Consider the following 23,150-nt stretch of genomic DNA (forward strand, 5'->3'; position numbering starts at 1 on the left):
CAGAGATTGTCCGAAGGCGGTCATGAAAGCCACCCCTGGTCAGGCTGAGGGGGGGGGGGTCACCCTTCTTCTTATGTGTCTGTGCCGTGTTTCTGTTTATGCCTGTTCTCATGCCTTTTCCTTCTCTCTCTCTCTCTCTCTGGCTTCCTCTCCCACCTCTCGCTCTCGGCTCGCCCTGCCATCTGACAGAGCTTAAAATGGTTCCAGCCGGTGAGTGTCCAGAGGGGAGGGAATGGGGGCAGTGGGGGTTACGGGGATAAGCCATAGACTCCCCTGCCACCCCCACCCCAGCATCCTTGTAGGTCCAAGCAGAGACGGCTTAGGTTGGTACAGTGGGGTCTTGACTTGAGAACTTAATCCGTATTGGAAGGCGGTTCTCAAGTCAAAAAGTCTGTAAGTCAAGTCTCCATTGACCTACAGTGCATTGAAAACTGATTAATCCCGTAACAGGCCATTTTTGTTCAATTTTGGTTTTTTTCCGGCCTGTAAGTCAAATCTCAGTCTGCAAGTCAAACCTAAATTTTGCGGCCAGAGAAGTCTGTAAGTCAAGCCGTCTGTAAGTCAAGCCGTCTGTAAGTCAAGGGTCCACTGTACGTCGCTGCCTTCAGCAGAGAAAGACCAGCAGGACCTGGGTGATAGTTATGCTCCCCGTGGGGAGTTCCCGGACCAGCAAAGCCACCCTGAGTTTGCCATGGCAAGGCCAGGTGGCTAAAAACTACCAAGGGAGCCACACATGATCCTCCTCTACATTGGTCACAATCCATAGCTAAATGCCGTTGAGCACACTCCCTTCTCAAGCATGGCACTTATGCTGGGTAACCTTGCTTGCTTTCTTCGTGAAAACCAAGATGAGTCGGAAGGACCTCATGCCGTGGGTAAGAACATCCTGAATGGATCCCGCATCATAATTGTAGAGGGTGTAGCTCTGTAGAACAGCTTGCAGCCTGCAGGTGTACAGCTGCAGATTCAACCTCTGGAATTTCTAGCCCTTTTTTTAAAGACAGGTCTAGTGAAGAGCCTCCGCTGGTCACTGCAGGCAAGATTGGCGGTGCCAGTTGGCAGAGGATATATCCCATTGCCCTATTCCACGTATCCAGTGCTTCACCACATGAACTGTGAGAATATCCCCTCCAGCTTATGGAATGAGGAAGAAGACAACACACACTATTTTTCCATGTATAAGACACCTCCATGTATAAGATGCCCCCCACTTTTCTAATCCAAAATTAAGAAAAATAAGTGAGGCTTAGCAAGTGTAGGAAGAAATGGATCAAATTGCTGCAGGATCGCTTTGATCCCTGTTTTCCCCTCCGCTTGTTTCTGTTCTCTCCTCAGCTTCCTTCTGTGTTTAAGACAACCCTCAATTTTTAGTCTAAAGATTTCAGACAAAACTATAGTCTTATACACAGAAAAATATGGTATGTGCCTTGTGGTGCAGTGGTTAAACTGCAGTACTGCAGTTACGACTCTGCTCACGACGTGAGTTCGATCCCTTAGGGGCTCAGGTAGCCAGCTCAAGCTTGACTCAGCCGTCCATCCTTCTGAGGTCAGTAAGTTGAGTACCCAGCTCACTGGGACAAGTTGCTGTGTGCACAATTATGTTGTAAGCCGCCCAAAGAGTGCTTTAAGCACTATGGGGTGATATACAAGCAGCATGCTTTCCTATTTCACTGTTTGATTTAAGCCCCATTGAAAACAAGGAGGCTGAACTCTGGCTTGTTCAGGAAACCTCATGTGTGAAGTATCATGCTGTCTACTCTTACCATGATGCAACCCATAAATTGCTATCCATTTGCATCCATTTCTGTTGCAGTCATCCCAAAGCAGGATTCGTGTCTCCCCTCCTCCATACATTATCCTCTCAACAATCCTGCAAGGTGGGCCAGGCTCCAAAAGAATGCAATTGGTCCAAAGTCAGCCACTGAACTTCATAGCTGAGCAGGGCTTTGAACTGCCCCCCCCTTCACTGCCACTAAGGCCTGCCATGCCAGTGGTCCTACATGGAACGTGGAAAAGTCCCCTCATGACAACCCCCAGGATCTACCAGCCCTTGATTCTGGAAGTTTTGATTCAAACAAATATTATTTCTAAAGCTCTGGGTCAGACTCGGAGTGTGAGGATACAGCAGGAAAAAAAAATGCAAAGTGATCCATTGTGAAGTGGCATCCAGGAAAAGTCATGTCTCTCCAAATAAATTCACTTTAGCAGATCATGCCTTAGTCAGTCAGCAAAGAGAGTGGAGGAAATTGCGAATGAGGACTTGTTAAGGTGGCTCAGCTGTGTCCCTTCATATTTCCAGTGGCTACAGCTCCCTCAGGGCTCCCTTAGTAAGTTGCAAACAAGGGCTGGCTGCCAATTTCCTCTTCCCTGATTATTTTTTCCTTGCTCGCTTCCCACCCACCCCCTTTTTTTGGTTTTTAGATGGTCTAGGGCACCAATGCTAGTATCCACCCTTTGGAATAAACAAACAAACAAACAAACAAACAAACAAACAAACAAACAAATAAATAAATAAATAAATAAATAAATGATTTGGAGACAAGGGGACACTTGGTTGAGGAGAACAGACACCCCCACGAGTATACCTCCTTTTCTCTTTCCTCACCTTTAAACTAGAAAGCTGGGAGAGCTAACTTCTGGTCATTCCCTGTATCAGCCGAAGCAAGTGTGCCGTCTGAACCAATGTAAATTCATTTGATTCTAAAAATAAGCACAAGCCCCAATGGCAGAAGAGAAAACTGGGATGGGATGGGGACCCTGGGCAGCCTTGCTCAAGAGGAAATTTCAGAGCTTTGGAGCAGTCATCAAAGAAAGCCCCCTTTTTTCGCTTCAAAAGTTGTTGGGGCCAAAAGAAGGGCCTCCTTGCCCCCCCTCCCAAATCTCAATCCTCAGGCAGGCTCAGAAGGAAGCATACTGTATAGCTTTTCAAACACTCTTGCCTCAAGCCATGTATGTAAGTTTTCAGGTCATAATGACCAGCACTTTAAATGGTTCCTGGAAGTAAATCCGTGAAACCAGTGAAGGTTTTCTAGCAAGGAAGTCACCGGCTTCTTGTTATTTTGCCCAAACGTTCTGGACCGGCTGAACCATCCAGAGATTTTTCAGAGACAGCCCCCTAGGCAGGCTATTCCAGGAGTCCAGATGGCTTTTCATGGAGGCACAAGTCCCCTTCGCCCAAGTTCAGTATTTCAGAAAGGTGCAACGCACAAGCGGTAAGCACGGCAGTGGCCAAACACAATTTCTCAACTTTCTCTACTTTGGATAAACACCCTTTGCCTCATCTAACTTTGCAGCCACGGTTACACGCAAGACGCTTCAAGGAATACCGTATTTCCCCAAAATTAAGACAGGGTCTTATATTAATTTTTGCTCCAAAAACGCATTAGGGCTTATTTTCAGGGGATGTTTTATTTTACAGTCCTGTCCTCTTCTTCTGGTTGCTGCACAAGGGTGGAGGGCGGGGTTTCACTTCACTGGGGCTTATTTTTGGGGTATGGCTTATATGATGACCAGGGGACGTGGTGGCGCTGTGGGCTAAACCGCAGAAGCCTGTGCTGCAGGGTCAGAAGATCCGGCAGTCGTAAGATCGAATCCACGCAACGGAATGAGCACCCGTCGCTTGTCCCAGCTCCCGCCAACCTAGCTGTTCAAAAGCATGCAAATGCAAGTAGATTAATAGGGACCACCTCCGTGGGAAGGTAACAGCGTTCCGTGTCTAAATCACACTGGCCATGTGACCACGGAAAAGATTGTCTTCGGACAAACGCTGGCTCTATGGCTTGAAGAGCGGGATGAGCGCCGCCCCCTAGAGTCGGACACGACTGGACAAAAATCGTCAAGGGGAACCTTTACCTTTTATATGATGAGCATCCTGAAAAATCCTACTAGGTCTCATTTTCAGGTTAGGTCTTATTTTCAGGGAAACAGGGCAGCGCGACGCTAATGAAAGGATATCCATCCATCGCCCAACAGAAAACGGACAGACCCACCTGAAAACTGGGAGGTAAAGGGTGGGGCAATGTCGAAAGGAGGAGGACGTTCTTAGCGATGGTGAGCATTAGGAAAGGAGGGAGCTTAAAAATAACACATTCGTGTTAACATGCTAGTGTTAGAACGGGTACTTTTGGGTTAAAAAGGAGAACAAGCCAATGGATGCCTCTAATTTTCTAAAAATGACCTTCTGAAAATAACGTTTTAACTTCAGTTTTTAGAGGATCGGATGCATCCATGGCTTGTCCTCTTTTAGAATCACATAAGTCACATTTAACACCTGACACACACACACACGTCTTATGAACATCGGCATGTGTCTTATCTGGGATAAAAAGCTAAGCTGGAAGGCTCTTCTAGGGCTTAGTTAGGCTTCCCTGTTCAGGAAGAAAGTTTGCAGCTAGGACCCAGGCAGGAACAGGAGGCTCTCCCGCTGAGAGGAGACAGGATAGCTCATCCATCCAGAGGTGTGACCCCCTGTCTGGTTTCAGCCTCAGCATCCTGCTCGCTTCGGAGGCTCAGCACTGGATGGCTGAGAGACCGAGAGAAGGAAGAAAGGCATTCTTTTGGGGGGCAGCTTACAAACCACCTGGAAATGGCTCGTTGGTCATGGGCAAAGTTCCTGCAGATAACTCTCCACCCCCCAGCTGGCATGGACACGGACCACATGAGCTGAGGGATTGGAGAAGCTGTCGTCTGGAAGAGCTTTTTCCAGGCAGTGGTTGAAAGGATGGTAGACTGCGTTGGAGCCTTGCCCGTTGATGATGATGAGGAGGAGGAGTGCCACCGCAGTGCTACTGTCTTGGGAGGAGAACCTGTTCAGGGCAGGTCCCTCTGCCCACCCGTGGGCCTTCTTGGATCCTTGAATGGTGCTGATCGTCCACGGCCCTGGCCTCTGGAACATCTTGAGAAGGTTGGCCTCTCAACCATGTCCTCTTCTTTGCAGGTCAATGCTGGGAAGCCGGTTCCAACCCCAGGAGAGATTTATTTCCAGAATGAAGGCTACAGCGACTTGGGTGATGAGGTGCCAAAGACCTATGGAGGAGGCCAGGTGCCGAATTCCAAACAGCCTTCGGTGAAGAGCGAGAAAGCTGTGGCTGTGAGAGAAACCCTGATGGCCAATTCGCTGGCCAACTTTGACCCCAGGGCAGGAGGCCAGGCCAAAATAAACTTGACCCTGAAGCAGGAGGTGGAGGAGGAAGAAGATGCAAAAGCAGCTCTCCTCAACGGGAAAATGCTTGAGCAACCCAGTGATATCGCACCCGTTGTGGAAGACGAGGCCTTGTCGAAAAACTCCCTTGCCGGGCAGCCATCATCAGAAGGGGCTCAGGTGGGAGAAGAGGCAGCAACGCAAGCCGATAAGGTGTCCCTTCCCTCTCCTGGCCCAGCTGGCAGTGAGGAGAAACCGTCGGATGATGTCTTGGAAGGAAGAGAGGAAGAAAAACGTCTTGAGGCGGAGATGCTCCAAAAGGAAGAAGAAGAAGAAGAAGAAGAAGATGGAGAAAAAGAAATTCAGCAGGAAGGCAAGGGGATGGCCAGCGGAGACACAATCCGAACAGGGCCTCCTCCTGAAAACCCTCCTGCAGAAAGGAACTGTGTGAACAACGAAGGGGGCAGGGAGCCCACAGACCCCTCAGGAGGGATCGGTGAAAGGGCAGACCCTTCCCGGGCCATCTCCGGAGCGTCTACCGTCACAGGAGCTGCTGAGGCTGACGACTCCCTTGCGTCCCCCGAAGAGGATCCCGGAACCCCAAGGCTGCTGCGGAGAGAGATGCAAATGCTCAACGAGGCCTCGGAGGATGAAGAGGAGGAGGAAGGAGAGGAGACCCCCAAGGCTCTCTCGCCCACCTATCAAGATTCCCTGGCATCTCTACCTGTCAGTGACGTGAGGATGCCTGTGACCCTTTTGCAGCTTCTGGAAGATTCCATCGAGTGCTAGCTGGCCCTTCCACAGCCGCCTCTGACAGCCCCGGGGTAGAGGTGGGGTGGGGTCCAGATTATGCCCTCTGGGCACTGCCTAGAAGTGTGGCTTCGTCAGGAGGGCCTCTGGGCCCCAACAACTGCATGTTCGCATGGGTGGCGGTCAGGAATGCCCTTGGTTTCCGGAGTGCATTCGGAGTTTGTGGGCTTTGCCCTCCGAACTTCCTTCTCCCACATAAATGGATGTCCTTTCCTATATTCAGTGGAAGGTGCACGGTTAGGGTGAGGAGGGGCATGCATACAACCTCATTCCTTTCTTGCCATAGTCCGGCAAGAGACTTGCAAGGTCAGAAGGGAGCTCAAGGTCTCCGTGAAGGTTGCCAAGGCAAGGTACCACCCCCTTCAGCCACGTTGGGTGGCCGACCCTCGAATTTGGCCCACAAACCCTCCATCCATGAGAGGGTTCTCTCTTTTTTTCCCCCAAACCGTTCACGGGGCATGAAAAGCAAGTATGCTTTTTGTAGGGAAATGAAGATTTCCGAAGGGACAATGTCGTTGAGAGCAGTGTTTATAATATTCGAAGCCCCCAGGGACAACGGATTCTGACTTCCTCGGCCCCGTGCGGAGAGCCCACGTAGTTTCTGTGCCCTAGCTGAGAAGGGCTGCGTCAGATCAGGGAGAAGGACCGTCCGTTCCGTGGCCTCCTGTGTGAAAAAAGCAGCTGCGTGGGTGCTTCCTGGGAGCTCACCTGGGGGGCCTCAAGGCGGCAGCCCTCTGCTGTTCGGGGGGGCTCCCCTATGAGGAAAGATCACCATGTTGGGGGCTGCTTTGCTTACAAAAAGAGGGTCTGGGGGTAGGAAAGAAAGGGTATCAAATCACGCACAGTGTGGGGAAAGCAGAGTGTGTGTGTGTGTGTGGGGGGGAAAGCCACCCACCAAAGCTGAATGAGGGGAGACCCAGGGCAAATGGCCAGAAGCAGTGCTTCACTCGGCACATGGTGGGGTTAGGGGAACTCACTGCCACAAGAGGTACTGATGGCTTTAAAGGGGGTTATAGTCACAGTGGGGAAGAGCAAGGCTAGATCAGCCCTCCCCATGAAGACTGGGCATCACCTCCAGCATCAAAGGCAGGTTAACTCTCAGTACCGGTTGCTAGAGAACGGAGGCATCCTTCTGCTCACGTGGGTAAAATGTCGGACTTCACATGGATCTCAGATCTGAGGCAACCCAGCCCTCCTTCTCACAGTTGAAATCCTTTTAAAAACCATCAGTGGCATTACTGTCACCATAATTAGCACACAAGGATCACACTGCTTTCTCCCAGGTGGCGCAAAAATTCATCCCTATATCTCACTGGGTTGCCAAGGAGCACAGAGGTCACATTCAACGTTCCTTTAAAAAGGCACTTCTGGGGGCAGCAGTGGGTGGGGAAGGGCTTCTCGTCACAACATTTCCTTTAAAACACCTTGGCCATAAACACTCTTCTCGGCTGGAGCCCCCTCTTCCCTTTCAGAGAGACCTGGGTGCTGATTGTCTCGGATGATGACGCATTGTAAACATCAGCCACAAACGAGAAAAACGCAAACACCGCCCTGAGTGCAATGTGTTACCTTAAAATAAACCTTGATTTTAGGGGATTGGAAAAGGAGTCACAGAGAAATGCACCATTATGCAATGAAAGGAGGGGAGGGGGATGTGGATGGTGGGGAAAATGTCAACCGTCTCAGTGCAAAATTCATCTATTAAGCTGAACAAAGGCTGGAAGAGTCCCGACCATCTGCCTCGTCCCAGGAAGGATCGTTTGCATCCGGGGAGTTGTGGTACCAGCATTTCTGTCGATGTCACAGGGGGGTGCCACACGCTACTTGGGCCCTATGACCGTGCAAGGGGTTCATTCAGAGGTGCACCATTTCTGACAGTGAGTTTACTCGTGCTGTCATGCTCCAACACACACATACACACATCTCCTTTGTAGCCGACAATGTGTGTGTGTGTGTGTGTGTGTGAGAGAGAGAGAGAGAGAGAGAGACAGGGTTTCCAGGTGCCCCTTTTCCAAAGACGATTCACAGAGAAGAGAAGACGGTTTGGGAAGCCAAAGGGGAGGGGAGAAACACCTCAGAGGCAGAACGGGCCCCCTTCAAGCGGCCAGCCGGCTGTCCGCTCCGTACTGTGGTACAAACAGACTCCAGATGCAACCCTTTCCTCTCCTGGTTCACGCTAGGGCCAGTGAGGTATCAGGCGGCGAGGCCGAGCGTCTCAAAGAGATGGGGGCAACTGAGGCAAAAACATGCTGAGGCCCTTTCACCTTAGATGACCTTGGAGAACCTGGCCACAAAGTCCGGAGTCTGGATCTCCCTGCTGAGGGGTGGTGGTGGAATCAGGCACCCCAAGGGTGTGTGGATGATGGGGTCACATGGCCTGCCGCCCAGCTGGCCTTGGGCCAAGCTGCACAAGAGGTCCCAGAGCAATCCAAGAAAATTATCCACTTCTGAGGGCTTTATACCGAGAAAACCATGACCAGGTGGCCAAATTGGCTCAAGGGCACATCAGTCAGTGTTGCACAAAGGGAAGCGATTGGGTCTCCTTCCACCACCACCACCACTTTGAAGCTTGGTGAGGAGCAAGCAGGAGGCGACCCGCAGGCGCTCTCCACTGGACACCCCTGAATTTGAGGTGAGCGGGTCATGTGCGGCTGTGGCTTGCCCAGCGACGGTGACGTCATGGCACAGCACCGCCAGTTCGGCCTCCCCTCCGTTCCTTCGTCCCCGGGCTTGAGCCCACCTCTTCAGCTCTCACCTCAACCATGGCTCCTAAGCTATTTATCTACCACCAGTTCATGGGGATGGGTGCCCATTTCACCCAGGGGTGACGAAGCAGAAGCGTTTTAAACAACCAGCTGATCCTGGAGAAGTGAGGTGGGGGGCCCTTCAACATTGCCCGATGTTCTACCAGGCCCTTCCTGGGGGGTTTTGTCCACCCACCCGCCACATCTGTAACGGTTGCCTCCCTCTCTCCGGAAGGAGAGAAAATGCAAGCTCCCTCAGCCAGCACTGTGTTAAAAAAGGAGGAAAGGTTAGTTCTGTGGTGTTACGCCATCTTCTTGTCTATTTATATTTTCAAATTAAAGGCATTTTAAAATAAAAAGGAGTTGGGTGATACATTCCGAGGGGTTTCAAGCCACATCCTCTTGCAGACTGCAGCCACCTCCAACTAAGATGCTTAACTTGAGATTTGGGGACTTTGATAAAATCATACAGTATAATTTTGGAACTACCCAAAAGAATGTGGTGCACAGCCTGAAGAAGATGAATTATCATTGAAAGCTCACTGGGATTTTTTAAAAAAATTCTTTAGTGGTCCTTCTCAGGAAGGCATCTCTTAGCCCTGGTTGGCTTTTCCCTCCTGCTCCCCTTATTTCGTGTCCATAAGGAAATGTCTCCATGCTCCAGAGGCCCTGCCTTCGCTCGGAATGTGCCACTAGGCCAATGAACTGCATTTGTCATGAAATGCTCCTGACTGCAGGAACATCTTGAAACTTCCTCATGATGTCTGACCGATGAACCCGTTGCCCGTGCCCTTTTGTTCATGTTGGCACCCTCGTACTAGGAGGCTGCCAGTCATCTACAGAGTTGCTACCCTTCATCTGAAGAGTACCCTACGGATTGGCGCTGCCTGGGTTTGATTTTGATCTTATGAGTAAGGAAAACCTCCTTGAGCCCAATTTTATGCTTGTATTAATGTTGACTGGAAGGACAGATCCTGAAGCTGAGGCTCTAATACTTTGGCCATCTCTCATGAGAAGAGAAGACTCCCCGGAAAAGCCCCTGATGTTGGGAAAGTGTGAAGGCAAGAGGAGAAAGGGGACGACAGAGGATGAGATGGATGGACAGGGTCATCGAAGTGACCAACATGACTTTGACCCAACTCCAGGAGGCAGTGGAAGACAGGGGGGCCTGGCATGCTCTGGTCCATGGGGACACGAAGAGTCGGACATGACTAAACAACAACAAATTAATGTGCTGCCATCGGAAACATTTAAGATTTCATAGTCTTGGTGCTGCCAAAGCCTTAACTCTTTGTGTGCAATCAGATGGCAACATAGGATGGCGCGGGTCACTTTATGGAGTGCAGTCTCCCTTGAAGTGACTCTTCCACGTACACAGGATTCACTCCAAAAAGTGAGTAACCCGCCTGCTACTGGATGGGGCTCAAGCAGGATCAGGTCAGTTCATCAGTTCCTGTACGCCATCTGGTTTTGGGGAAATAACTCAAAAGAAACGATGCCACCAGTGGTCCAAAATGCAGGCTGCCTGATCACACACCCCTTAGCGGTTTTTAGGAAAAGGGTTTTAAACGGTGGCACAAAAGTCCTATCTGGGAAAGGTTTTAGTTCCACATTATCAGCAGCCATCACAGCCATCAGAGCCTATGTTCTCAGGCTTCAAATTATTTATTTATTTATTTATTTATTTATTTATTCATTCATTCATTCATTCATTCATTCATTCATTCATTCATTCTATTTATATCCCGCCTATCTGGTCATTGCGACCACTCTAGGCGGCTCGGATAATAAGCCTCAGATAATGATTAGAGAAGCTGGTTGAAGCACATTTCTGTTACACGATGTCTTTCAGCATTTATCTATTTCTTCAGAAATTCAAGCCAAGTGAGAACTCTACCTGAATTCGGATGCAGATCACAAGCTGAATATGAGCCACCAGTGTGATGTGGCTGCAAAAAAGGCCAATGCGGTTTTAGGATGCATTAATAGAAATAGAGTCTGCAAATCCAGTGAGTTATTCATTCCCCTCCGTTCAGCACCGGTTAGGCTTCATCTGGAGTCCTGCACCCAGTTCTGGACACCGCACATTAAGAAGGATGCTGATAAACTGGAACAAGTTCAGAGGATGGCAACTGGGATGACCAGGGGGCTGGAAACCAAGCCCTAGGAGGTGAGGAAAGGCTGAAAGAATTGGGCATGTTTAGCCTGGAGAAAAGAAGATTGAGGGGTGATAGGATAGCACTTTTGAAATACATGAAAGGCTGCCCTACAGAGGAGGGGCAGGATCAGTTCTCGATCCTCCCAGAGTGCAGGACACGCCACGATGGGCTCAAGTCAAAGGAAGCCAGATTTTGGTTGAATATCAGGAAAAGCTTCCTAACTGTTCGAGTGGTACGACAACGGAACCAGTGATCTCAGGGGGAGGTGGTGAGGGCACCAACTCTGGAGGCCTTCAAGGGAAAATTGGACAGCCACCTGGCAGATACCCTTTGAATCCAGATTCCTGCATTCAGCAGGGGACTGGACTTGATGGCCTCAGAGGCCCCTTCCGGCTCCATGATTTTACGACTCTCTGATTCAGTGCTAATTAGGATTGGCTGCCTTGTCAGGTCCTTGTTTGATCTCACGGTCTTTTGGGTTCAACCGCTGTGCTTCCCTTGGGCAGCCATCCCTCTCACGGGTCACCTACGTGGGCCACTCCCCACCTGTGGGATTATAAATTTCCCTGGACAGCCAACGCTCCACCTAGCAGTAGCTCAAGTGGCCGTGTAGGTCTTGCGTCCCCTTCCTGCAAGAACGGCAGCCTGTCAATGAGACAAATAAATAAACAGGACTTAACGGTGAACCATCGTCCACAACAAGACTGAGAGGCAGTTGGGTGAGTTCTGCTCCTTTTTTGGTTCAGTTGTGTCCTTTGTTGACACCCGAGGAGTGTTCTACACACAACGCTCATGCGAAAGGGAAGCAAAAACCAGAGATTGGAAAGAGTTCATTTATTTTAACTCATTAGCCATCCATTTTTAACTTTTCTTTTCTTTAGTGGGCTATAATGTCAGTAATGTTGTTTTGTCATAACACAATCCAAGTTTTCTCTCCTTAAATTTGGTTAATGATGAGCGTGCCCTCTAACTCACCTTTTGCAAGAGAATGATGTCCACTCTACCTGTCCTGGGTTCATTCATAAAATCCTAGGATCGTGATGTTGGAAGGGGCCTCGAAGGCCATCAAGTCCAACCCCCCTGCTCAGTGCAGGAATTCCAGTCAAAGGATACTTGCCAGGGGCTTGTCTAAGTTTGTCTTGAAGGCCTCCAGGATTGGAGTGGCCACCACCTCTCGCGGTCTTCGGTTCCATTGTTGTACTGCTCTAACAGTTGGGAAGTTTTTCTTGACATCCAACCGCATGTATCCTCCCATGTCGTCGTCTTCTCCAGGTGAAACAGGAAAGATGGGGCACCACATTAGTTTCATCCTCGCACTTCGTGCCTTCCTTGTTGCTGGTTTGGTTTTAAAAGGTGAGTCAAGAAGTAGTTTCCATCTTCAGAGGCAGTATACCTGTGAAGAGTAGAGACGGAAAATGAAAAGGGAGGCAGGTCTTCGAGACAGTTGAGTCTAGGCATGTCCAGTATGCGTTTGTCTGGAAACAGAGCGATAGAGTTTGGACAGTCCTGCTCTGACCTTACTGAGCTCAGGGGGTTCCTGCGGACCTCAAGTGTAATGCCACCCACCGATATCTGAACAAAAACCCACACACACCCCAAAAGCCAAAAGAAAGTGAGGCCAGGACAGGCCAGGACAGAGGAGATTAGAGTTCGAAGCTGTGTGTGTGTGTGTGTGTGTGTGTGTGTGTGTGTGTGTGTGTGTGTGTGTGTGTGTGTGTGTGTGTGTGTGTGTGTGTGTGTGTGTGTGTGTGTGTGTGTGAGAGAGAGAGAGAGAGAGAGAGAGAGAGAGAGAGAGAGAGAGAGAGAGAGAGAGAGAGATTACCAAAACAAATCTCCTGGTGGCTGGAGATTCTGGAAATGATAAGCCAAGGAAATCTAATGTTTCCAGTGCTCTTCCTTTGGCTAGCAGGTCTTGCTCCAGGCTAAAAACAAAACGAAGCATCTTATAATAACAGAGAAATAATACAATGAAAAGACTCATCAAAATCAACCCCCACCCTACCCCTATCCCATGGGTTGTGGTGGACCCAGAAATGGCTGATCTGGGCCATTGAAAACAACAAACAAACAACTGTGAGCAGCCAGCACAGTGGGGATACCTTGGTCCTTTTTTGAGCAAGAGCTGCCTGCAGGTTTTCTGATGGTGGGCTTCCCGTTGCATGACCTGGATGGACTCTGTGGGGACCCGAAAGGGGTCTTGACCGGCCTCTGGTGTCCTCCTGAGTCAGGGCTCGGCTGGCCTCCCTCCCACCATGCCTGACACTACTTCCTTCTTGTCCATGTGCCCAGGACCAGGACCCTGCCGTCGGGGGTGGCTGGCCTACCGTGGCTTTTGTTACGGGGTTTTCCAAGAGAAGAAAATGTGGGGAGATGCTCAGGTGAGACAGAGAAGGGCACTTTTTGGGGTTCCGCATGTCTTAAAGCCCAAGCGTCAAGAGATGTTATCCTGTGGTACAACACGGAGAGGAAACACACCATGAACTCCGTGGGATGAGCGAGGCTCCCTTTCTAAAGGCAAAAGCTGCTGTCCGGAGTGGCTTCCCAATCAGAAAGACACCAAAGCTTGGAAATATTGATAAGACGACATATTTTAAGTGCTGGGATGCTTTGAGTGACCGCCTCAAGGGAGGCCATGTCGCTTTGGAATTCCCTCCACTTCAAAGAGCGCCTGGTCCCCTCCCTCCTTGGTCGTAGGAGGCAGTGGAAGCCCTGGCTCTTTTCACTATCCTTTTCATAGCCTTGCCCCCAGATTACCGTATTTTTCTGTGTACAAGACACCCCCCTTCTAATCCAAAATTAAGAAATCTAAGTGGGGCTTAGCAAGTGTAGGGGGAAAGGGATCAAAGCGCTGCAGGATCGCTTTGATCCCTGCTTTCCCCTCCACGTGTTTTTGTTTTCTCCTCAGCTTACTTCTGTGTATAAGACGACCCTCAATTTTTAGTCTAAAGATTTAGACAAAAGTATTGTCTTATACATGGAAAAATGCGGCAATTAAGCCATCTTAATTAATTTTGATTTATATTGGTTTTTGACTACTGCTCGCCGCCTGTTATTTTTACTGCCTTTATTTGTTATCTAATATTTTTGTGCCTAATGGTATCGTACTCTTAGGGACCATCTTTATCACAACCATCCATTTTCTGAATTTGTCTGACTCCTTTCTCTTATTCTGTGATCTTGACGTTTCTCTCTTAACTGCCCAGAAGAGTGAGTGGCTTTGCTACTATAGTTGAGAAGGCTAAAAATGTAAACAAACAAGGAAGGAAACATTTCCCTGACATTTCCAAGTTTTGAAAGACAAAAGGTGCATACATGGGCACACAACCAGAACGGCACATTTGTCTGTCTTCCCAGGTCGACTGCCACAGGATGGGAGCCCACCTTGCCTCCCTCCACAGTAATGAAGAGGCCGTACAGGTATCTAAGTATGTCTCCATGCATGTTCAAGGACAGCAGAATGTCTGGATTGGACTACATATTCCTTCTAAAGTAAGTAAGTTCTCTCTCTCTCTCTCTCTCTCTCAAGTGTGGCCTGAATCCAATCATAGATTTTTCTTGCCTGTGTCAGTGTCATGCCACAAATCGCCCTGGTCACGAGGGCGTCGCTAATTACAGAGTTTGTATTGGGATATACAGTAGGACCCCCACATCCACTGGGGAATTGGCTCCAAGCCCCTCACCCACGGACACTGAAAACCGGGGATCATAGTGAACACTCTCTGTAGAGGGACAGCTGGATCGAAAAAAATTATTTTATATGTGTTCCTGCGTTCAATTTTTGGAAGCCTTGAAGAATAGTGGCTTGCCACTCGATGGACGGGAAACAAACAAACAAACAAAATAAACAAAAAGAAAGAATGTTATTTAGCAACTTGTAAAACTGCAAAAGAATGCTGGAGGGTAATCAAATATCTTTTACTTCTAAAAGCAGTTCTGCTTTCGATTGTGAACATAATAACGGTGACTCTAATAGAATTTTCACGGTACATGAACTATTTTAAGCTTTGGACCGTTCCACCCCCACTGCCACTGAGTTTCCATGGCTCAATGGCTCTTTGAACCCAGATCCTCCCCCCCCCCAGTGCTTGTCCATCACTCTATTCACAGCAGCACCTGGGGGGGTTTGTCTATAAAGCGTTCGCTCTGTCTGTCGGGACCAATCTCTACTAAGAACTCCTTAAAGGGTTGTTTCCCCTTTTTCCTTGGTGCTGATTCTGTCTTTGGGGGCTTTGATTTTTGCCAACAGAACAAACCATGGACATGGGTGGACCATACTCCGCTCAGGTACACGGCCTGGAAAATTGGGGAGCCAAATAATTACGTGCTGAGCCTTCGCGATGAAGACTGCGTTGAGCTCAACAGTGGCCTAGGTGAGGGTCGTCTTATATAATGGAAGTATCCTTTCCCATAACAGCTGGGAAAGAAGGGTTGAAGAGTTTTGAATTTTTGGATAAACCCCTTGAGCTATGCAGCAGGAGGGCAGGGAGTCACGGAACAGAATACTGTAGCTTCACGTCCCCTGGAATAGGCCACCCCTTTCCCCATTAACGGGCCCTGAACCATCTCAATAACTTACTCTGAGATATTTCTAGTAGAGAGAATAAAAATGTTTCCTTTGACTGACAGTGATGAACTGCAAGCTGTCAAAAAGGACAGCTTTCAACAACACACTCTAGAAAGGGAAAAAGCACTGAACAAAGAGGAGGGGATATCCTGCAGTTCAGAGGCGGGGGAGAACTATTGGTTAATGCTAGTTAGATTGACAGTCACCCCAGTCCAGAAAGGTCCCTCCCAGACACGCTTTCTCCAGGCAGCATGTGAGGTTGTAAAAACTCCAACACAAAGGGGAGTGGTAGTCTTGGGGGACAAAATAAACAGGACCCAAACTCACGGTATTTCTGTGCCAAAGGGAATTTCCCTTCTTGATCTTCCTTTTAAAAAGAGTACTTGTGCCCTGAGGTCAGGGTGGTCTGTGCCTCTATGGGTAAATAGACCCCAAACATAACACTAGGTAGGCTGTCATCGTAATGCATTCCAAAGAAACAAAAAAAACAACAACAACCTTATATTGCAGAACTATTTATGTGTGTGTGTGTGGGGTCATTGGACCCATGTGCCCCGCAGTCACTCCCCCTTCACCCTATCATCCATTCCCTTGATAGCCACACCTGGTCTGTGCCACGTCACCCCTGGTGGCCCGGATTTTCAAGCCCAACATCCTCCTGGTTTCTTTCAAGATCTGTTCCATTTCTTTAGACGGTCTGAACTCTCCACCATCTTAGTCAGGCTGGTGTGTGTGTGCAACCTTTGTAGTTGGGAGGTCTCACCAAAGACTTCCAGCAGGACCTCCCATTGACCCAGGGTAGGCTTGAATCCTTTGAACATGAACCAAAGCGCTTGACCCTTGCTGCCCTGGGGGCGGAGATGCTCAGCTTTGTGGAGGGAAGGCTCACCAGTTGGAGAGTTGGGCAAAAGTGGCAAAGACTGGTGAACTGCTGGCTCCACTTACCCCTCTGGGGCATCAGCATAATCCTCGATGCCATACTCCTCTTCCTCAGCCTGGTTTCCACTTTTTAAGGTAACTCTGGTCTAACTGTGCCTCCTGAAAAACTGTACGGCCAAAGCAGAGCTACCTTAACAAGCTGAAAACAAGGCTGGCTGAGAACTTCCTCTTCTCTCCCTCTGTTGATTCTTCACTCCCTTCTTGCTTTGGTCACCTCCTAGCACTAAGGCAGGGAGCCTTTAAAAGACAATGTAACAATAACAACAACAATAAAAGAAATGGGAAAGGAAGAAGGAAACAAGCAGACCCAGGCAGCAGGTGTAGGGAGAAGAGGATTCCACTCCTTAACAAGCTGCAAACAAGGTTCAGTGTCAATTCCCCTCCTCGCCCACCAACCCCACTTGCTCCTGAAGTGAATGAACCTGGGGGAAACACCACTTCCAGGGGGCAAGTCTACAATGGATCCATTTCCCCCCCTGCTGTGAAGTCACACTCTTCATTGGTTTGAATCTGGCGAGAGCAAGGGCTTGGAACATTCCCCCTCCCCCCCCGTTGCCCCCTGATTGCAGGGAAAATTCAAAAGCGCTGGGCAAAGTGCCCCTGATCCTGTCTGAAGAACTCTGGACCCAGCAGGAGCAGCGTCAGCCAATGGCTGCCTTACAGGTGGCACATAAAGGGTGCAAAGGCAGAGATAATGCAACCGTCTTCTTGCTCTCTTTCCCCTCCTTCCTAGAATATCTACGCTGGAATGACATCAAGTGCACGGCCCACCGCGCCTATCTCTGCAAGTACCCTAATGTTCCTCTGTGCCTCACCTGTGGATAGTGGCTCTTCCATGGCTGCAGAAGACACTCAGCGTGGGCTGCATGGCTGGGCGGGTGGTTATATTGATAGATATTTCTCCTGAAGTCCCCCCCCCCACTCCCAATGGCCTAGACATCTCTCCCGGTTTCCTCCTCTCCAGCCTCACAGGCACCCATATATAGAATTTGAAAAGTTATCTTGTTGGACTACAACTCCAGTGAATCATCTGGGGATGCTGGGGCTTGGAGTCATCTGAAAAGAATAACGTATCCACGCTGTGACTGTTGGGGGCGGGTGGAAGTTCAAAAGTGGGCGGTTGTGGTCAGAGTACCACTGCTGCCTGAACCCCTCAGGCGCCCCCAGCTTTGCACACAAGACCGACAACGAGAGAGGGGCCATGTGTCCTCCCACTTGGGTGACAGTCCTCTCCTTGAAGGGGAGTCTCCCTTGTGAAAGTGCCCTCCCCTTGAAGGCAGTGTGGGACCTTGAAGGTGTCCCCATCACCTGCAGGGAGCTGCGTTTGGACAGCTGACACAACACCTGGCCACTGGTCCCCTGCGGGGAGATGCGTCGCCATTCTGTTTAAGTTAGATGGATAATTAATTCCAGGGACTCATTTCTGTAATCCAGTTGAAAGCAAATCGGAATCCAGGCTCCAAACTGCCGGTGCTTCAATAAACGGCATTTCAGAAACGCCATCCTGTGGAGGCCCTTTTTGTTCACTCATTTTCTTTGGGTCCTTCCCTCCATCCAGGAGGAATCACAGCATCTCTTGCATACCATGAACCACCACCACCCCCCAAGGAGAAATGGGGGAAAGAAGGGGAAAGCGGCTGATGAGTAACTGTCAAAGGGCTGTTTTTGAGCCCAACCTTGGGTCACCCTGGCGTCCTGGGACTGCAACTCCCAGAAACCCCGGCCACCACAGCTGGTAGTGAAGGCTCCTGGAAACTGCCATCCAAGAACACCGGGGAGACCCAAAGTGGAGATCCACGGCTCTAGTCCATCCAACCGTGCTTGGGGATGGTATATAGATTAATTGCAAATTTGGCAAAGATACTCTGGAGTGAGTGAAGCACACAGGGCTGGCCAGACAATTGTTGTTTGTCGTTAAGTCGTGTCCGACTCTTTGTGACCCCATGGACCAGAGCACGCCAGGCCCTCCTGTCTTCCACTGCCTTCCGGAGTTGGGTCCAATTCATGCTGGTCGCTTCGATGACGTTGTCCATCCATCTCGTCCTCGGTCGTCCCCTTCTCCTCTTGCCTTCATACTTTCCCAACATCAGGGTCTTTTCCAGGGAGTCTTCTCTTCTCATGAGATGGCCAAAGTACTGGAGCCTCAGCCTCAGGATCTGTCCTTCCAGTGAGCACTCAGGGTTGATTTCCTTCAAAATGGATCGGTTTGTTCTCCTTGCAGTCCAGGGGACTCTCCAGAGCCTCCTCCAGCACCACAATTCAAAAGCATCAATCAGCCTTCTTTATGGTCCAGCTCTCACTCCCAGGCATTGCCAGATACTGGCGTCACTTTAAAAGGCAGGCAGACAAAAGCGCTCCGGTTGCATCTTGTTGCTGTCATTTTCCCTCTGCTCTATCTTGGCTCCTGTCATAGCCGCGTCCCTCCTCCCCGCCTGCTTCACCAGCCTCTGGTTCTGGTCCTTGCTTTGCCCCACAACAGCTGAGCCGGCTGGCCAGCCGCTTACCCTCATTTCAATGCAGAAATGGCCGATTTACCGTGGGCAGGCAGGAAAGCCAGCACCCATGGGAGGGGACCCAAGTGGGAGAGAAGAAGGGTGGATGGCGAGGTCTGGCCCAGGGGAGGGGGGGTGCAGAGGTGCCAGGGGAGGGGGGGAGAAGAGACCCAAGGGGCAAATGTGGAAAGTGAGCGGGAGCAAGAGAGGGGATGCGATGGAACAGGGGGCTGGCCTCATTCACCACCCCTACGCACCCCGGAGCCTAAAGAAGCCTGACAGGCAAGCCAATGCTGGGCGCACTGTAACCGCTATAGAGCCGGCACCCCACAACGGGGGCATTAAGCACAGCATCCGACAAGGATCCCCCTGTACCTTCAGTCATCCTGAGGCCAATCCTGGATAGCTCAGGGGTTTAGGCATCTGACTACAGAGCCAAGGGCTGGGAGTTGGGTTCCTCCTTGACCAGGGCTGGACCGGACAGTCCTGCAGTTCTAAGAGTTTTATTATTACCATTATTGACCGAAGTTTTTTGGTGGTGGCTCTCCAGCTGGCCAGCCTCGTGTAGGGGAAGAGCTTTTCAGAACACTCCCGAGATGGTCAAGGAGTGTTACTCATAAGGAGGCCAGAGAAGAGCAGCAAAATAAGAGAAGAGACCAATGAGCTTCCTTAGAGTGTCTTTCCTCCCATTCTGGAAAATGACCTTCAAGGTCAATCAAGCCTCTGAACCAAAGGTTTGACTCAAGCTCACAGCTTTGGCTTTGCAAGATCTGAGCTGAGCCTTAATGACAGGGCATTTTTTCTTTACTTTCACTCTCTCTCCACCTTTATCTTCTCTGTTTTGTGCAAATGTTGGAAATTGTTGTTTCATAGTAATTGTTTTTATTCTGTGTTTTGTGAGCCACCCAGAGTAGACTATGTTTAAATGGGCGGCATATAAGCTAAATAAATAAATAAATAAATAAATAAATAAATAAATAAATAAATAAATAAATAAATAAATATTATGCGCCATCAAGTCAGTTCAGACGGATGCCAGCCCTATGAATGAATGGCCTCCAAACCATGCAATCATGAATACTCCGTCCTGACCCAAAATCTTGAGCTGAAAGAGATAAGAAGCTCTTGGAAGGCCAGGGAGCTTCCCGGTTATGAAGCAGCAACGCTGAACATCCAGTTTCATCAGGTCCCCAGTCCAGATGTATATGATTTCTTAATTCTTTTCCACATTTTTAGAACCTTATGTCCCCCGTGAAGTGGCTATTGGAGTCCTTAACAGAATCCGAAAGGGGAAAACGAACAAGCCCGCACTCACCCAACCTCTCAACCTCTAATATCAACACTGGTATAGCACGGCCCTCGTGGACTGTATCTTCCACTGGTGGAGGTCATTCGGAGATGATGCACAACTCTGTTGCTCCGTTTCCTCTTTGGAAGGAGAAGTTGTGTGGGCCCTGGCCACGACTACATACTGAACGAAGGCTAATGGGCTAAATTTTAACCCTGACAAGAGGGCGCTCTGGTCATTTTAGGGGGTCTGTTGCCTGGTCTCGACAGGGTCACGCTCCTCCTGAAGGATCAGATTGTTAATGTGGGTGTGCTTCTACACCCAGACCTCTCAATGGAGAACCAGATCTCGGATGTGGCCAGATCTGCCTTTTCCAACTTAGGCAGATCGCACACCTCTGCCCCTATCTTGACAACCTGTCCCCAATAACACTGGTTCATGCACTGGAAATCTCAAGGATTGATCACAACAGTGCTCTCTACATGGGACTGCACTTGAAGGTGGTTTGGAAGCTATTGTTGTTGTTTAGTCATTAAGTCATGTCCGACTCTTCGTGACCCCATGGACCAGAGCACGCCATGCCCTCCTGTCTTCCATGGCCTCCCGGAGTTGGGTCAAATTCATGTTGGTCCCTTTGGTGACACTGCCCAACCATCTCATCCTCTGTCATCCCCTTCTCCTCCTGCCTTCACTCTTTGCCAACATCAGGGTCTTTTCCAGGGAGTCTTCTCTTCTCATGAGATGGCCAAAGTATTGGAGCCTCAGCTTCAGGATCTGTCCTTCCAGAGAGCACTCAGGGTTGATTTCCTTCAAAATGGATAGGTTTGTTCTCCTTGCAGTCCAGGGGACTCTCGAGAGTCTCCTCCAGCACCACAATTAAGTTAATTAAGAGTTAAGTAAGACTTTGCTATGTGATGTCTCTGCTTTTTAAGGTGCTGTCTAGGTTTGTCATCGCTTTCCTCCCAAGAAACAGGCATCTTTTAATTTCGTGGCTGCTGTCTCCATCTGCAGTTATCATGGAGCCCAAGAAAGTAAAATCTGTCACTGCCTATTGGAAGCTAGAGCAAGTACAAAATGCGGTGTCCAGTTTGGTCTCAAATACATCGAAAATTGACCCTATTTCGCCTTTTGTGGCCCTTTTGGGCTAGCATGCGTCTAGGCCAAATTTGAGAAGCTAATGTTATTATGACTTATAAAGCCCGAAATGATTTAGGACATTGCCTCTCTTTCAGATCAGCCTCCCATCCCGCAGCACCTCCCAATTCTTGATGGGGTGGGTGGCCACTCCCCTCCCATTTCGTCCCCTCCTTCCAACTCAAAATAAAACAAAATAGAATAAAATAGCCAGAACTCTTGTTTGCTTCAGGAAGAATAAGAGACAGCCTGTCTCTGTCATAGGGCAGGATGCTGAACATTCAAGAGAACAGACAAGAACTGCAAGATAGCTCAGTTTGATCCCCCGCAGGGCCTCTTTGACCAAGGCTAGACTCTGTGGTCCATTGGCGTCCTTACAGCTTTGCAGGGCTAGGATAATTATATTTATTTAACTTCCCCAAATACATTTCAGCAGCAGGGAGAGACTCCCAGCTGCTCACAGTCCAGCTCCTGGCATTTTCTGGTGCTTGGCTAATTGATCATCCATGGAGGCTTCAGATGGAAATGTTCTCTCCGGACCTTTGCACCGGCTGAGATTCAGATGGGCAGCCATGTATCTCGTGCCAGGCTTCCTGATAAACGCAACCCTTATTACTAGATGGTAATCTAACCTCTGCGGAACCGACGGAAGTGATATCAAAGAAGGAACTTTGTTTGAAGGCCTCCAGATAATAAATGCCATCGGATGTCTGCTTTCCACCTGATGAATTTATCAAGAATCTGACAGGTGAGTCATCCTCTCCTTTTTGCTCCCTTTCAAAGCTTGGAAGCACCTGGTAGTGGTTCTAAGAGTCCTATTAGCATTTTGTCATGTTTCTAGCCATGCAATCCTATTGCACAATCAAAATGCATGCATGCCCCCTCAACAATTCGCTGCAATTAGCCTTGGCAAGTTTTGTAAACCTTAAGCAAACATAGATACGTTTATAGCCAATGTTCTTCACCGGTTAAGAGTTGTAATTTGGTAGCTGATCGGCCAATAAACTCCCGACATACTTTTTTTTTAAAAAAAGTTTAAAAATCCCATAGAATTCCCAGAAATGATCACAGTGAGCAAATGTGAAAAGAAGTGATAAAATAGCATTATCTGGTATTTTAAGAATTCAACTGGTGAATTCAGAATTCATTGCTGGAAAATATTAGCCAATTCAGAGTAGCTAATTCATTTCTTAGGCAAGACTGAAATAACAATAAAAATGAAGAGGACAACAACATTGTGCCACTTTAAAGATTAGGTGCTCTATTTTAAGGTGAGCTTTTATGGACAAGTCCACATCAGAGCAATCAAGCAATCAATTAATTAATAGTCAGTTTTAATTAATTAATTAATTAATTAATTAAAAGTTGATTTTAAAATAATTAATTTGAATGAATGTTTAAGTGACAATTTAAAGGCTCTGTTTGACAGCCCCCACCCCCATCCACAAACGGGACACAAATTCAAATTTGCATAACCCTTTGAGTAAAGGCAATCTCTAGTTCATCTTCTTGAAGACTCATTAGTCTTAAGAACATGCCGAGAGTCCCAAAAAGGTAACTTTTCCAGCCTCTGGTGTTTGCTCATCTGGGACCCGATGGCTGTCCTTTTGTTTTTGAGTTTGTATTTTGTTATCCATTCATCCATGGTATCAAATGCTCTTTTATACACACTAAAAAACTCAGTGGGAATTGTTTTAAACCAACTGTTCCCAACCTTGGGTCCCCAGATGTTCTTGGACTACAGCTCCCCAAAATCCTGGCCAGCACAGCTAAGGGTGAAGGCTTCTGGGCATTGTAGTCCAAGAACATCTGGGTGACCTAAGGAGGGGAAACACTGTCCTAAACAAACAAACCAACAAGCATTTCAATCCGTTGTGGTT

General features: G+C 48.8%; 1 protein-coding gene across 2 annotated transcripts in view; it reads left to right on the forward strand.

Moving 5' to 3' along the window:
• LOC110090287 (uncharacterized) overlaps window positions 1-9,133 on the forward strand; it is a 43,049-nt gene extending 33,916 nt beyond the window's left edge. Inside the window, exons 14-15 of one of the 2 annotated variants that reach the window (XM_073002402.2) lie at window positions 190-210; window positions 4,937-9,133. In XM_073002402.2, the coding sequence (XP_072858503.2) occupies window positions 190-210; window positions 4,937-5,929 (1,014 nt within the window). In that variant the 3' untranslated portion in view covers window positions 5,930-9,133. The remainder of the gene's footprint in view (window positions 1-189; window positions 211-4,936) is intronic. The other variant, XM_073002403.2, reaches the window with a different exon arrangement.
• Window positions 9,134-23,150: the final 14,017 nt, after the last annotated feature.

This window comes from Pogona vitticeps, chromosome 5 (assembly GCF_051106095.1).
Source record: "Pogona vitticeps strain Pit_001003342236 chromosome 5, PviZW2.1, whole genome shotgun sequence".
Lineage (NCBI taxonomy): Eukaryota > Metazoa > Chordata > Lepidosauria > Squamata > Agamidae > Pogona > Pogona vitticeps.